The sequence below is a fragment of the Micropterus salmoides genome, unplaced genomic scaffold (genome assembly GCF_014851395.1).
Source record: "Micropterus salmoides isolate LMB-PRFRI ecotype aquatic unplaced genomic scaffold, ASM1485139v1 Ms_hic_scaffold_3, whole genome shotgun sequence".
Taxonomy (NCBI): Eukaryota; Metazoa; Chordata; class Actinopteri; order Centrarchiformes; family Centrarchidae; genus Micropterus; species Micropterus salmoides.
Genome location: NW_024042261.1, coordinates 34,778,773 through 34,793,068, shown reverse-complemented (window position 1 = coordinate 34,793,068; position 14,296 = coordinate 34,778,773). Strand labels below are relative to the sequence as shown.

Here is a 14,296-nt window from a genome sequence, read left to right as displayed (position 1 = left end):
ACAGAAATAATCACTGTCGGAAAAAGGAAGCTCAGGGATTGGTTTAAGTGCCATGGACCTTATGACGATCCCTTCCCACGGCAATTGTTCGATCATTTCCACTTAAAAAAACCCCCATAGAAATAACAAAAACAAGGCCAACCTGATCCTCCTCTTTGCCTTTGCTGCAGCTGTTGCTCCTCCTGCTTCGACCTTCGCGCTCCTCCTCTGTTTGAATTTGGGGAGAGAAAACTCCACATCTACGTCACTCATCTCCAGTCTGGGGGGCGTTCCCTCAATCACCAGCTCTTCTCTGCGATTCTCTTTCAGCCTCTTCAGACCAAAACGACCACCTCTCTTCTTCTTGACCTTGAACGGCTTGGATCCCTTCACACTCTGAAATACACACAAACACACATGAATGATAAAAGGGTCAGTCAACAACATTTGATTGTGATACTGTCTGTTAAGGTGCTGGCTTTATACGTTCAACAACTGAAAAAGTATGGAAAGAATTAATAAGCTTTGAATCTAATTGGAGGCTCTAAATATTTATATTATTTATAAACAATAGACCCAGAATTTAAGTTACAAGTTAATTTAATAATAAGTCTTTTAATGAGATATTTATCAAAGTTTGATTATTACAAACAGAACATTTATTTTAGAATATAATTGATTACCATTTTGGCCATCTTGGCTTTGGGACCTTTGACCTCCATGCTGGGAACTCGAGGCTGCATGGTGACCTCTGCTCCAAGGATGGTCCTCTTCAGCTGGAAGCTGACCTTATATGGCTCCGCACACTGAAGGATCTTAAGAGCGTCTTCATACTTCACGTTGTCGAAATAGACCTTGGCACTCAGCAGCTGGTCACCTTCACACAGAGAACATTATGAATTCAGACAGTGTTTAAATCTGGCAAAGTAATTAAAAAAACTTCCACCTCTGCATCTCAGTTTGCACTTTTATCAAGTTGGGGTTAAAAATATTAATTCTAAAATCAATTTGATGTATATGTGATATTTACTTTTCCTGGGGGAATGGTAGTACAGCAGTATCCTGTATCCAGTAGTGGGTACAGAATACAATTGAATTTACACAATTGTACTGATGTATAGCCATTTGTAATAACTAGGCTACTACAAGGTCACTGTAGGATGAGCTATGGTCCATTAGCATGAACTGCTAGCTCTGATTAGCCATACCAACAGAGGAAAATTAAAAAAAAAAGTTAGCTCATTTAAAGGTGAATGTCCACTGGCCCCCTTTACTGCCCTCCAGTGGTCACAGCAGGGAACTACGTCAAAGCAGGCACAATAACATAGATTTACTTACGGTGTTACTTTCAAAATAAATCTGTGACCAAACTGAAGCCATCTGAAAGAAATTTAAAGTAATAATCTTGAAGATTTTCATCCAAGTCCAAAAGCAAAAGTGCCTTAAACCTGTGTTCTTTCTAATGGCCAGCAGGGGGCGACTCCACTGGTTGCAAAAAGAAGTCCGATTGCATTGGATTTTATGACAAAATGACCCTACTTCTCACTTGATTTATTACCTCAGTTAACACTTTTTTAATGAGTTTGTGGTCTCACTAGTTTCAAATCTTCTTCAAAACAGTACTTTGTTTTTGTAAATAATGGTTCCATTTACAGGAAAACTGACGAGAGTGTTGCTACCACGACGACCTGTCAGTAAAGATAGAGATGAATCATATCAGCTGCACTGTGGACATTTCAGTAGCAGTGAATTTGTTTTTGGGTGCTGTCTATGTTTTCTTGGTCTCCAGTCATGATAATTTGAAATTACAGCCCCACATTAGAATAACTGAAGTAGAAATGATCATGAAACAAAAATAATAATGAAGCTACATACAACAAGTCCTTATTCTTCAATGGGAAAAATACAAATATTTATTCTCATTTCAAACACGAGTTTTCACTGCCCTCCGGTGGTCACAGTGAGAAACTGCGCTATGTATCTAACACACTGTAAATTTCAATACTATCATTATTAATATCAATATTTTGAAGTAAATTCTAGTATGATTATTACACAACACCAGCAACACCAGTTTTGGCAAAAACTGCATTACTAAAAAGTTGTATTATCATTGTATTATCAAGTTTTCTGGTCATTTCTTTGGTGCGGTAGAGCCGGTAGAGCTAACTGTTTTATGTAAAATCGTAAGCATTCACTGCCTTCCAGTGGTCACAGTGAGAAACTACATCAAGGCATAAAGTCAAGTCAGAAATGATTAACATAATAACACTTTATGTCAGTCCTTTTAAAATAAATCGTGACCAAACTAGAGCTACAACTATTTACACAAATAATTAAAATCATTATTCAGTGGAAATAATACAAACATTCTCTCTCATTATTATTATTATTATTATTATTATTATTATTATTATTATTATTATTATTATTATTATTATTTTCCTTTAGAGGTATGAATAAACATCTTCACAGTGCAGACAGTTGAAACAGGCAGACTAGTTGCGGTCTGCTCTGATGTACTGACCTCAGTAACTGACCACTGTAGTTTGAGTTGTGATCTGTGATCAGTGTTGCTAAAAACTGACATGCTGTAACACCTTCCTGCCCCGCCTGTATCTGAGATACAGTTCTATTCAACAGCTTTGAAGTTGTAAATGTGCAAAATAAAATGTAAAACTAATACTAAAGTTTGTCTATACAGAGCATTCACCTCCTTTATAGATATAATTTCTATATATTTGTTAACACGTTTTCATTTTATTTCTTGTTTGGATTATGTTCATTTTACAGCACTGAGTCTTCTAAATCAGATGGTACCTTCCTGTAGACTGAGATGTTTAGCGGCTGGTGAGTCTTTCAGAACGTCTTTAACAAAGATCCCTCGCTGTCCTCCACCGGTCACACTGTAGCCGCTGGCTCCAGCCTCCGCCTCTGTCTCCACCACGATTTCCACTGACTGAGTGGCTTCATCCACACTCTGAAACACACACACACACACACACATACACACACACACAACTTTGAATATCTCCAAGAATAAACTGTGGCTCTCAAGATAAACATTTCATCTCCATCTTGTTCTGGTCTCTCATTAATAATCTTGCTTAGATTGGACTCAAACTCAGTTATAAAAAAATGTCTGTTGTAGCGGTAATATTTTACTTGAAGATGAAACCCCTGATTTTCCAGATGTTGTAGCAAAGTGACAACTGACCAGGATAACAAAATATCTAAAGGTGTTCAATCAATTATTAGTTCAACTAGACAACCCAGGCAGCATTTCTCCAACCCCTCTCTGTTTTAAATTACAGAAGTTTTAAAGGCAAGTGTTTTTTTTCTGTATAGTGCCTGATCCTAATCAGCAGGAGCACTGTATATTCACCCTGTTTGTCTAAATTATAAATAATGAATTTAAAACATGGGAGACAAACACAACAGCTATTCTGAAGATGCTGAAGTCCACAAATTGTTGAAATCAAAATCTTTACCTATCAACACCATTTAGGCTCTAATGTGCAAAGTTGCATTATGCAGCTTTAAAGACAGGCATCACATAAGAAACGTGTGTCTTGCATTTCACTTTTCTCTTTGCTGGGTAGATTAAAATAGTTTTCAATTCACAAAGGCTTCAACACTGTTTTATATCTTGTTGCACTGTACAGTTATTTGTCTCTTCACACTTTACTTCTGAATCCATTTTATCCATTAAGCTGTCATGAAGGAAAGGTCACTCTATTCTTAAATGACATCCACTTTTCCAGTGAAGACCAAAGGAAATAACTTGTAAATAACTTATAAAGGAAAAAGTGACTTGTGTACTGGAGTGGTTTTGTGTGCATCGTCACCCATCTCCTTTAACAACGAAGGGATTTATGGCTCTCCAGTCGCTTATCAACTACTGATACGAACAAAAGTACTAAATGTTTCAGCCTAGAAAGTCACATTAACAGTGTTTATCAAACTGCTGTTTACTTCGTCTGTGGGCTCTGAGTCCATCTCTGGTTGGGCCAGTTGGCAGGTCGACTCTCTCAGATGACTTCTCTTTTGACTCAACACCTGCTTCAGCTCTGCATGAAGCTTCTCCTTCTGCACCTGCAGACAACAGGTGATGAAAACACAGGGTGAGATGATCTGTAATGTAGGTGGATGTCATGATGTCAAAAGAACAACACAGAATCAACCAAATTATGGTTGAAAAACTGTTTAAATGGTATGAACAATAATTGTTTGGGCTTATTGCTTTTACCAAGCATCTATTAGTATTACTGTAATTTATTGATTATGTACACTGCTGGTAAATCTTAGAGGATTATCATTAGATATTATTATTAAGATGATGATGGTGAAAGTGGTGGTACATATATATATGCTAAAGTAATATTTAATTTTTACATTTTTATTATTTTACTGATCTAATATTTTAACTGTGTTGTCTGCTCTTTTATTTTTATAATGTCATGCACTTTGAGCTGCATGTATGAAAGGATGTCTATAAATAAAGTGTATATTATTACTATTATTATTATGATCCTTTAAAAGAGTGGAACTGATACAATTACAGTTAAATTTAATAAATGTGACTTACCATCAATGATGCATCAATGCAATTAAGTAATTTAAACACACTTCCCACTGTTATGCATGCTACCTGTGTTAACACAATAACTTGTTTCCGGTTGATTTGATAGTTACACAAAAGAGAATACTAAAAATGTATTTAAAAAAGTGAATTTACAACATTGTTCTACATTTGAAAGATTAGAGAAAAAATATTCTCGGATCTTTTTAAGACTATTTATTTTGAATTAATATATGTAATAAAAGGTCTAGGCAACCATATTATAAATAGTGTCAGACTATGATGGGGATGGTGTATTATATAAACAGGAAATGTGTATATTAATAGTTGTTACAGATATGTTTCACTGTGTAACTGTGGTCTTTTTCATGTGTGGATAAAACCTCCAGCTTCTATTGTTTCAACATGTCTGTTAGCTATACAATGACATTTCTATTTGAACCAGCAGGCGCCGCTGTCTCGCGATGAGCAGCGGCAACACTTTGTTTCACAAAAACTCTTAAAGTGCTAACATGCTACTTTTTAGTCCATGAATGTGAGTCAGAGTGTTTACAGCCAGGACACCTGCGGCTGGTTTTAGAGCTGCCACATTTAGATGTTTTTTGTTTGCTTTGCGTCCAGCAGCTGTCGGTCACCTGCTGCAGCGTTAAAAGGCCACGACTGGCATCTGTGCTGAGCTGGGAGAAATGAAAGGTTGTTTATGTGGTGGACAATGACCTCAGCAGGCCAGGCCTGGACTATTGTGATCCAGTTTGTACGGGCCTGGTGTCTGCTGGGGTTATGATGTCAACAACGTAGTTTATATTTTATTGGTGTGTTGGTCAAAATTAAAGGAATAGTTCACATTTTGGGAAATATATTCTCTTTCTTGCTGAAAGTCAGATAAGAGATTGATACCACTCTCATATGTGTAGGTTAAACATAAAGCAGTAGATGGTTAGCTTAACTTAGCAACAGGCAAATGCAGCTAAACTGGCTCAGCCCACAAGTAACAATATCCACCTACCAGCACCACTAAAACTCACTAATTGACATGTTAGGCTATATCTTCTTTGTTTAATATGTACAAAGTCAAAGTGTAAAGACAACACGTTGTGGTGTTACGGGTTGTTATGTGGTGAACTATTTACATTTACATTTACTCATTTGGCAGATGCTTTTATCCAAAGGGACTTACATTTGAGGAACAACATATAAGCATTAACAGAGCATCAAATACAGATCTACAACTGACAATACATACTAGTAAGAGCAGCAATAAATACTAGTAAGAGCTCATAGTTCATATCACATCAATGGGGTAAATACCTAGGGAAGGAAGTAAGAGTTAACAAAAAAAGTGCAATCAATACAAGATAATTGTAAGATGATGGAAGAAGAAGAGCACAGGAAGTGCATGTTAGAGGTTAGGAGTTAGAGGTGTTATAAGAGGAAGTGTTCTCGGAAGAGATGAGTTTTCAAGAGCTTCTTGAAGTCAGAGAGGGACGCCCCTGCTCTGATGCCGTGTGGTAGCTCATTCCACCATCGTGGTGTCACAGATGTGAACAGCCGGGAGTGGGATTGCTTTGTGTGAAGGGATGGCAGAGCCAGGCAGCGTTGGTTGGAGGAGCGTAGTGGCAGAGTAGGAACGCAAGTTTGTATTATGGAGTGTAGGTCGATGGGAACAGACCCAGTAGTCACTCTGTATGCAAGCATTAGTGACTTGAAACTGATTCTTGAGGCCACGGGGACCCAGTGGAGGTCACTGAGTAATGGAGTGACATGAGTCCTTTTGGGCAAAAACCAGATGCGCTGCTGTGTTCTGAACCATTTGTAAGGGTTTCACTGCACAAGCTGGAAGACCTGCTAGGAGGGCATTGCAATAGTCGAGGCGAGAGATAACCATGGCCTGTACCAGAAGCTGGGTGGCGTACTGAGTGAGATAGGGCCTGATTTTCTTTATGTTGTATAGAGCAAAGCGGCATGACCGAGAGATGACAATCATGACATCGAGGTTTCTCACTACCCTCATTGGAGTGATGGTAGAGGAGTCAATTTGTAGTTTGATGTTATGGTGGATAGATTGCTTGGCTGGAATGAGTTCAGTCTTGGAGAGGTTTTGTTCAAGGTGGCAAGCCCTCATCAATGCAGATATGTCCGAGAGATAGTCCGTGATCCGCGCCGAGACGGGGGGGTCGTCTGAAGGATAGGTAGAGTTGAGGCAGCAAAGGTATCAGCAGACAAGTTTGTGGGTGGTGAAGGTGGAGGAGGATTTAGTAGCGCTTTAAAAGTGGAAAATAATTTCCTTGAGTCAGTAGCACTGCTAATTCTGTTATTATAGAACGCCGTTTTGGCAGCACTGATGCTTGTTGAGAAGGAGGATAGGAGCAATTGGTAGCCCTTAAGGTCAGCGGGGTCTTCGCCATTTTCTTTCAGCGGCTCTGAGATCAGTACGGAGCCCACGGATGGTATCAATTAGCCACTGGTGGGACTGGTTCAGGCAGGCAGGCTTGGTGGATAGAGGACACAGACTATCCAGGCACGAGCTTAATGTAGAGCACAGAGATTGTGCGGCATCATTGACCTCAAGTGAGGAAAATCCGTTGAGGGAAGGTAGGGCAGAAGCTACCACTGAGGCAAAGTGAGTGGGAGACAGGTTGCAGAGGTTGCGGAACAATGGGCTGTTCTGGAAGGCATACCGTGAACTGAATGAAATAGTAGTCTGACACATGTAGAGGTGTGACTGTCAGGCACTTGGTGGCAAAGTTTCGGACAAGAACGAGGTCAAGCACCTTGCCAGCTTTGTGGGTCGGTGGGCTGAGGGGGCTTCCTAACCCGTGTTAGATCAAAGGACTGAATCAGAGACAGGAAGTCTGCTGAGTTCAAATTGTCTAAGTGGATGTTCATTTCACCGAGGACAAGTAGGGCACAGTCATGCTCTGGTATTGAAGACAGCAGTGCGTCTAGCTCGTCCACGAAGTTACCCATTTTTCCTAGTGGATGGTATATCACAGAGACCTTTACCAAAGGATGGTATTCGAAGGAGGCATATTGATTCGGGGGTAGCAGCTGTGTGAATTTCCATTTGTTGGAAAGAGCCCCGTCCCACCCCCCGTCCCAGACAGTGAGGGGGTGTGGGTGAAAGAGTAATTGGTGGACAGCGAGGCGGGGGTAGCGGCGTTTTCTGATTTCATCAAGGTTTCAGTGAGCGCCAGTAGCCCAAGCGATAATGTGTTAAAATAAGCAGTGATAAAGTCAGCTTTGTTGACTGCAGACTGGCAGTTCCATGACCCAACAGACAAGCAAACGTATGTGGGTGGTGCCTGTTTTAAAGGCTTGAGGAGTGCCTTATTTCTGTGCCTGATGGCATGATACCTCCTGCGTGCACCGGAGACAATAGGAATAGTATGGTAGCACATGGCCTGAGTGTAGTTGTAGCCGGCAGCTTTAGGTGAGTAAGTGTGCTTAGATAAAGCTACTCTTGTAGGTGGCCTAGCTATTTCTTGGCTGGGAGCAGTGACTTTCCTGGAATTTGTCATTACTCTGAGGTTTTCAGGAAACCAGTATAGAGTAGACTCCATTACTGCTTCCTGCAAAGAAGCTAAGCTAAGCTTACTGTCTGCTGGCTGTAGCTTCATATTTATTGATCACATATGGGAGTGGTCTAGATCTTCTCAACTTCCTAAGTCTTGGCAAGATAGCGTATTAATGTATTTCCCAAAATGTCAAACTATAAGTGGTCATATTATGCTAATTTTCAGGTTCAGAATTATATTTAGGAGTTGTACCAGAATAGGTTTACATGGTTTAATAAAAAAACACCATATGTTTGTCCTACTGCACATTGCTGCAGCTACTGAGTGAAGCATCTCACTTCTATGTAATCTGTGTTGGGAGTTGCACATGTGCTGTATGAGCGGGCAAACGTTTTGTCACTGCGTGTGTTCCAGGTCAGTGTGTTTCTCCATCAGTGTTTTTGAGGGCGTGCCACACTAGCTGCTAGGCAAGCATTATGACGTATGTTACATGCAGTTTGGAAGCAGTGTTTTCTGTGGGAGATGGTAACTCCATTTGGGGTGGACGTTGGGCTTTTTTCATTTTCACTTTGCACACCTGTTAAATGCACAAAAAAGATATATAACACAATAAAGGAAAAGCCAAAAAGCTTTAAATTACCTCTTTAAAGGAAAACTGCTTTTTATTACTTTTATCACCACCATAGGTTGGTGTGCTTTTTGCCAAGTGTGTGTGTGTGTGTGTGTGTGTGTGTGTGTGTGTGTGTGTCTCACCACTCTCTCGGGGCTCTCCTGTTCGTCTGTGGAGCCGCTGTGGTGAGGGTTGCGTTGTGGGGCGGAGGGGGATCTGTTAGAGGGGGGCGACCGCCTCTTGTCTTTTACCTGCCCACACAGTTGCAGATCATGTAAGTCACCTTGAAGCGTTCATGCAGCAACACATTTAAGTGTGATTTTACCCTTTAACTCCACTAACAAGATATTTGTGCCTCCACAGCAGCTTTTTACTGAAGCACCTGGGATACTGGTGTAGGAAAATCTAAAGAACAATCGAGTGGAGGGTGGGGGGGGGGTTCTGAATTTATTCCAACAACCACTGACATCCTTGGCTCCAGTGATGCTACTCAACAGAAGGAAAATGGTTGTTTCAGGAAACTCCAGGCTCCCAGGTGGGAATATATGCTACAATGTGCATGTGAGGCTGAGTCAGCTTTCTCTGAAATACTTAAAAAGGAAATACGAGCTGTGGGTTTGTTGTACTCTGAGGTACTCTGTATGCCGACCATGCATTGCTGCTACCAATCCACTGAACTTGAGGATGTGTTCATGACGCCCCACCTAATACAATCACACAGATAAAACAGTTACTGACAGCTAAACTCTAGTCAGAGCACAGAGGCAGTAAAAATGACAACAGGGCTTTTATCTCTGAGGAAACTAAACTCATCATCATTGTCTGCAGATGACTGATGACCTTCCACCATCCACCAGGAAAAACTGAATTTATTTTAACTTGCTATGATACTTCATGATCTGGGATTATAATTTCTTAGAGGAGAGAGGCGGAAATAAATCTTGTGGGAAAATTTAGTATTTTTCCCCATATAACCTTTTTATTTCATTCAATCTGAATATAGATCATTCAGAACCTTTACTATTGTTATTATCATGTGTTTTTATTTGTAATGTGTGTGTTTAGTCCCTTGACCTCAACTGTATCTCTGCTGGAATTTTGTAGGACTGAATCAAGCTTGATTACGGTTCTTTTACCTTTTACCTCCTTCCTGGAGGAAACATGTCCCAGGCTCCCATATCTCTTTCCTCTACTTGTTACATAAACTCTCACATAGTTAATCTTGTAAAAACATCCTGTTTTAGTATTTCACCTGTTGTCAGGCTGCCGTGACCTCTGATACGTTGCAACTAAATGTCTGGTTCAGATTGTGAGCCGAATTCCTAAAATAACTATATTTGTAGTGCTATAATTATTCCTTTTATGTTTTTCAAAAAGATAGTTCCTCATTGAGATGACTCATATCTTCCTCCTTTTAATCCTTTCTTACACACAGTGGTCAGATCAGTTACTGTGTTGAAATCAATGTAAATACACTTACTCTAATGATTTACCTTTCTTGTTGACAGTACATGCAAACAAACACACACTTGTACACACACACACACACACACACACACACACACACACACACACACACACAAAGCTAGAATGATTTAGTACCCTGTATATGAGGTTAAGTGCACAGTCAACTATAATGTACAGTTCTCTTCATACAGTAATAATAATAATGTAATAATGCCCTACACTCATTAGATTAGAGCAATATCACATTCTCAGTAAAGTGAATTCTTGTGCTGCAACAAAGAGTAACATCTGTCAACACTCATTTCAGTCACTTATAAGAATCGCTCTACTGTGTTAAAGTGTCGGCTGCGTATTCAGGGCTGAAGTGCAGTATGTTATTACTGCGTGGAGGACAGATGGTGCTTTTAAAAGGGAGAACACAAGTAAAACATGTACCATCTTCTTCTCCGTGAATACTAATGTAGATCGTTGTTGTAGTTTGTCATGTGGATCATCATCATTTCATTTTGATTTTATTTGATAGGGAAAATGCAATTTAACATAGTTCCAGTACAGAGTATGAAACTGAGTTCATAGCTATTGTTAATTTAAGCTCCTATCCCTCGTTGGGCTTTTATAAGTATGGTGTGATTAAAATATACAGCTTTCATTATCATTAAACCACAATACACTACAGATATGAGATACACATACCACAATACTCCAATGCACCACAACTTAGCAATTCTGTTCACTTTGGTGTTACAGCTGGTTTATGTTTGCATGAGCAGAAGGAGGTCCGTGTTTACTTACGGCTGGATCTCTGGTCTGGCTGAAAACATGGCTGTCCTCTTGGTCTCTGTCAGAGTCTGAAACAGAAAAAAAACAGTTCGAGTTAATTTGGTTTTTGTGCATTCGTTCATCATATCACATTTGAGAGTCTAGACAGCAACATAAAAACCTGGAATTAACTAAACTGGCTGAATTACAGTAATTTAACTGAATGTCCTGTAAATAAAAGCACATAAACAGGGATTCAATTAAATGACAAAATGAGGGACAAAGGAATAGTGCTACTCCATCTTTATCCCATGATGGGTTAAAGGTGCACATGGATTACTTTGATGATTTGTTTTATGTTTTTTGTTATCCAATGTGTGTTCATTTTCACAAGTTCTATATTATTTGTTTAGTCATTGGGGTAAAGAATCATATGCAACACAGGTGCATATGAGGGAGGTGAGCATGTGTTTCAGACGCGTCTTTCTGAAATTTCGTCCTGCAAAATTAAAAGTTGAACAGTTTCTAAACATTTTGTTCCTTTATGCAGGATGTCAGTCGCACGCAAACTGAACCCACTCCCCGAATCCCACACCCTCCCACACCACCACAACAATTTTAAGTACAGTACCTTGGGCTAACGCACACAACAGCACCTAACTTATATTTCTTATTTATTGGTCATGTTAATTTACTGTGTGAGCATGAAAGTGTGTGTCTGAGCAGGGTGAACATTTTTTTTATGAGAGATTACAAATTTAGTTGTATGTAACATGCACTGACAATAAAGGCATTCAATTCAGTCGCCACTGACATACAATCAAAACTAGACTGTAAAATATATAACAGCAAATTAGCTCCATTACTGTCCTTAAGAAAGTGTAGCATCAGATGTTTATGTCAGACTTGTTCACATTAGAGTTTACGTGTCTGCTATATGGCCGTCAGTGTGAAGCTTCTGGAATGGCAGTCTTAACATTCTTTCCGTACTCTTGGTCGTGCCCCTCCTCGGGCTACCCGAGCCCAAACCATTTAAACTTTCCACTCAGACACTCTTAACCCAATGGTACTACTCCAACAGCCCCAAAACATCCACGACAGCAGTGACATTTTCATAAACAAAAAATGTTAACTATACAAATACTTTTGCAAAATATATCAAATTTTTTACCGATCAAACGCCCAAATGTGCTTATTAAGATTAAAGTCCAGTTATATATCACCCCCAGAAAACAGAAAGTGCTCTGAAATAGTGAAAAGAGGAGGAGGAGGAAGAAGAAGAAGAAGCAGAGAGAGCAAGATTGTTATATATGGAGAAACTATTTTACGTCTTGAGAGCAGAAACCAGTAGAAAATCAAGTCAAACAGCAGCAACATCAACCAGTCCACCATAACTACTGTAAATCTGTGTCAGCTGAATAAAGTGATGCCAGGAGCCAAATAGTGAACTGTTTCACTTAAAGAGAGCAAACAAAGACAGATACCCAGAATGCTGCTGCAAAGATTATTAGTTCTTGTTTGCTGTGGCACTGCAAGTTCCTAACTTTTCTTTCTTTCCTTTTCAGACAATGCAAATGCATTAGTAACCACTGGATAAAAGCCATATTAGCAAAAAGAATAATTTCGCACCGAATTAGGGAAGGCTGGGATGTAATTAGTGCAACCAAATACAGCAAAACCGACTAGACCTGGACTAGACTGCTGACCAGATTCCATGGCTGGCTTCCTGTCCACAGCGAGTTGCCAGGTTGGCAACTGCTTTCAAACACATTTGATATTCATCTCCACAGAGGGCTGATGCGACCTATAAAAGCAGTAATGATGCCATAAGGAAATTCTGGACCCCGTACATAGGCACTCTCCATAGTCCCCTCCCAGCATCCACGGCTATTCATTTTAGCATCTTTGTGGGTCCTCCTTACACACAGGCCCTGTATACTCAGTCCCCTTCCTCCCCTAGTCCTGCGCCCCTGACTGTGCCCCCTGCTAATCTCATTTCTTACAGTTCTACCTTCATGTGATCATGTGTTTTAACTGCCTTAGCTTAGCTGTGTATGTGTGTGTGTGTGTGTATTTGTGCAGGGGAGAAAGCCCATCTGTGTATCTGTGAATTTGTGGCGTGTAGGTTTGGAAGTGTAGCGTGTCAGCGTGTCTGTCGTGCCTGTTTGGGTGGGTTGGAGGTATCTGGTTTCTAGGAGGTCACAGGAACACATAACACACATTCACTGCTGCCCGGCCATCAGTGTAACAGTCACAGAGGAGCAGCGACAAGCATTAATGGAATAGAACAAGTTTTGGACAGATAGATTCTTTACACCTGAACTGCTGAGAACAGAGATATCAAAAGGATCCCCGTGCCCCTGGTAGATGACTGACCCTGCTGCTCCTACAGTACTAATGAGATATAATTTGTTTATAATTTGTTAAACATTTAATTTAAAGCACACATCTGCAAATTAAAAGTGGTATGGAAAATCTAATTCTATGACTCAGTCTTATATAGTTTAGCTATTTGAACTGGTAACTTTTGTTTGACTAGCAAATTCAGTTTTAGTCACATACTTGTCAAACAGAGATGTTCAGCTTGTGGTGTTGAAATCAAGGCTTTCCAACTGTATTTCGGAGCCGAGTGACTGACATTGTATCAGCAGCAACAACAGGGGGAACAACTACACTAATGTCCTGAAAGTGGTCGTCACTGCTATGTTTCATTAACCTACAGAGAAGACGACGATGACAGTAATGTGCAGGAAAATGCCGTTGTCATTTGTACATTTTTCTGTCTTCAAAATCTAATCTTGTTAGTAATCAAAGTGGCAGTTTTCATTTAAAAAACACGATTTTTAAAAATCAAAATAAAGTTTCCTGAGCTCTGAGCATGTACACCATAATCAAACCTGTAAAGGAAAACAGAATATTTCTGTTTAAGTAAAAATATGATTATCAGCTACAGTGAGACTTGTGGAAGTTTGAACCTGACAGGAGCTTTAAACTGCAGCTCTGTATGACAGACAGACCGCAGCAGGTGGAGGAGGTGGCACTCCCTGGACGGAGCACAGGAATGGAGGGATGGCAGAAGAGGAGGAGGAGGAGATGAAGATTTGAAATGCCTGGCAGCCCAGTCTTATTATAGATTGGACTCACACATCTGCAGGACTCCACATGCCTGATGACTGCCTCAATCAGCATGGACCTTTACCCTTCTGTATATGTAGTAGTGGAGTGGGAGGACACAAAATCCAAAGTGAATAAACAATTTCTGAATGTATCACAACATTGTAATCTCTACCTAGAGGTGTGGACAGGGAATGCTGGTGCTAATTAAAATATGTTAGTGCTGTCCTAACCTTACTTACTGTACCTACATTTGTAAATAACAAATCT

At 40.0% G+C, this 14,296-nt stretch overlaps 1 protein-coding gene across 12 annotated transcripts in view; it reads right to left on the bottom strand.

Moving 5' to 3' along the window:
* Positions 1-14,296, bottom strand: part of LOC119882827 (neuroblast differentiation-associated protein AHNAK-like) — a 38,328-nt gene that overhangs the window by 17,044 nt on the left and 6,988 nt on the right. For all 12 annotated transcript variants that reach the window (XM_038693107.1, XM_038693106.1, XM_038693099.1 and 9 more), the window contains exons 2-7: positions 10,946-11,001; positions 8,830-8,937; positions 3,955-4,074; positions 2,800-2,959; positions 663-856; positions 143-375 (exon numbers count right to left, since the gene is read on the bottom strand). In XM_038693107.1, coding sequence (XP_038549035.1) covers positions 143-375; positions 663-856; positions 2,800-2,959; positions 3,955-3,978 — 611 coding nt within the window. In that variant the 5' untranslated portion in view covers positions 3,979-4,074; positions 8,830-8,937; positions 10,946-11,001. The remainder of the gene's footprint in view (positions 1-142; positions 376-662; positions 857-2,799; positions 2,960-3,954; positions 4,075-8,829; positions 8,938-10,945; positions 11,002-14,296) is intronic.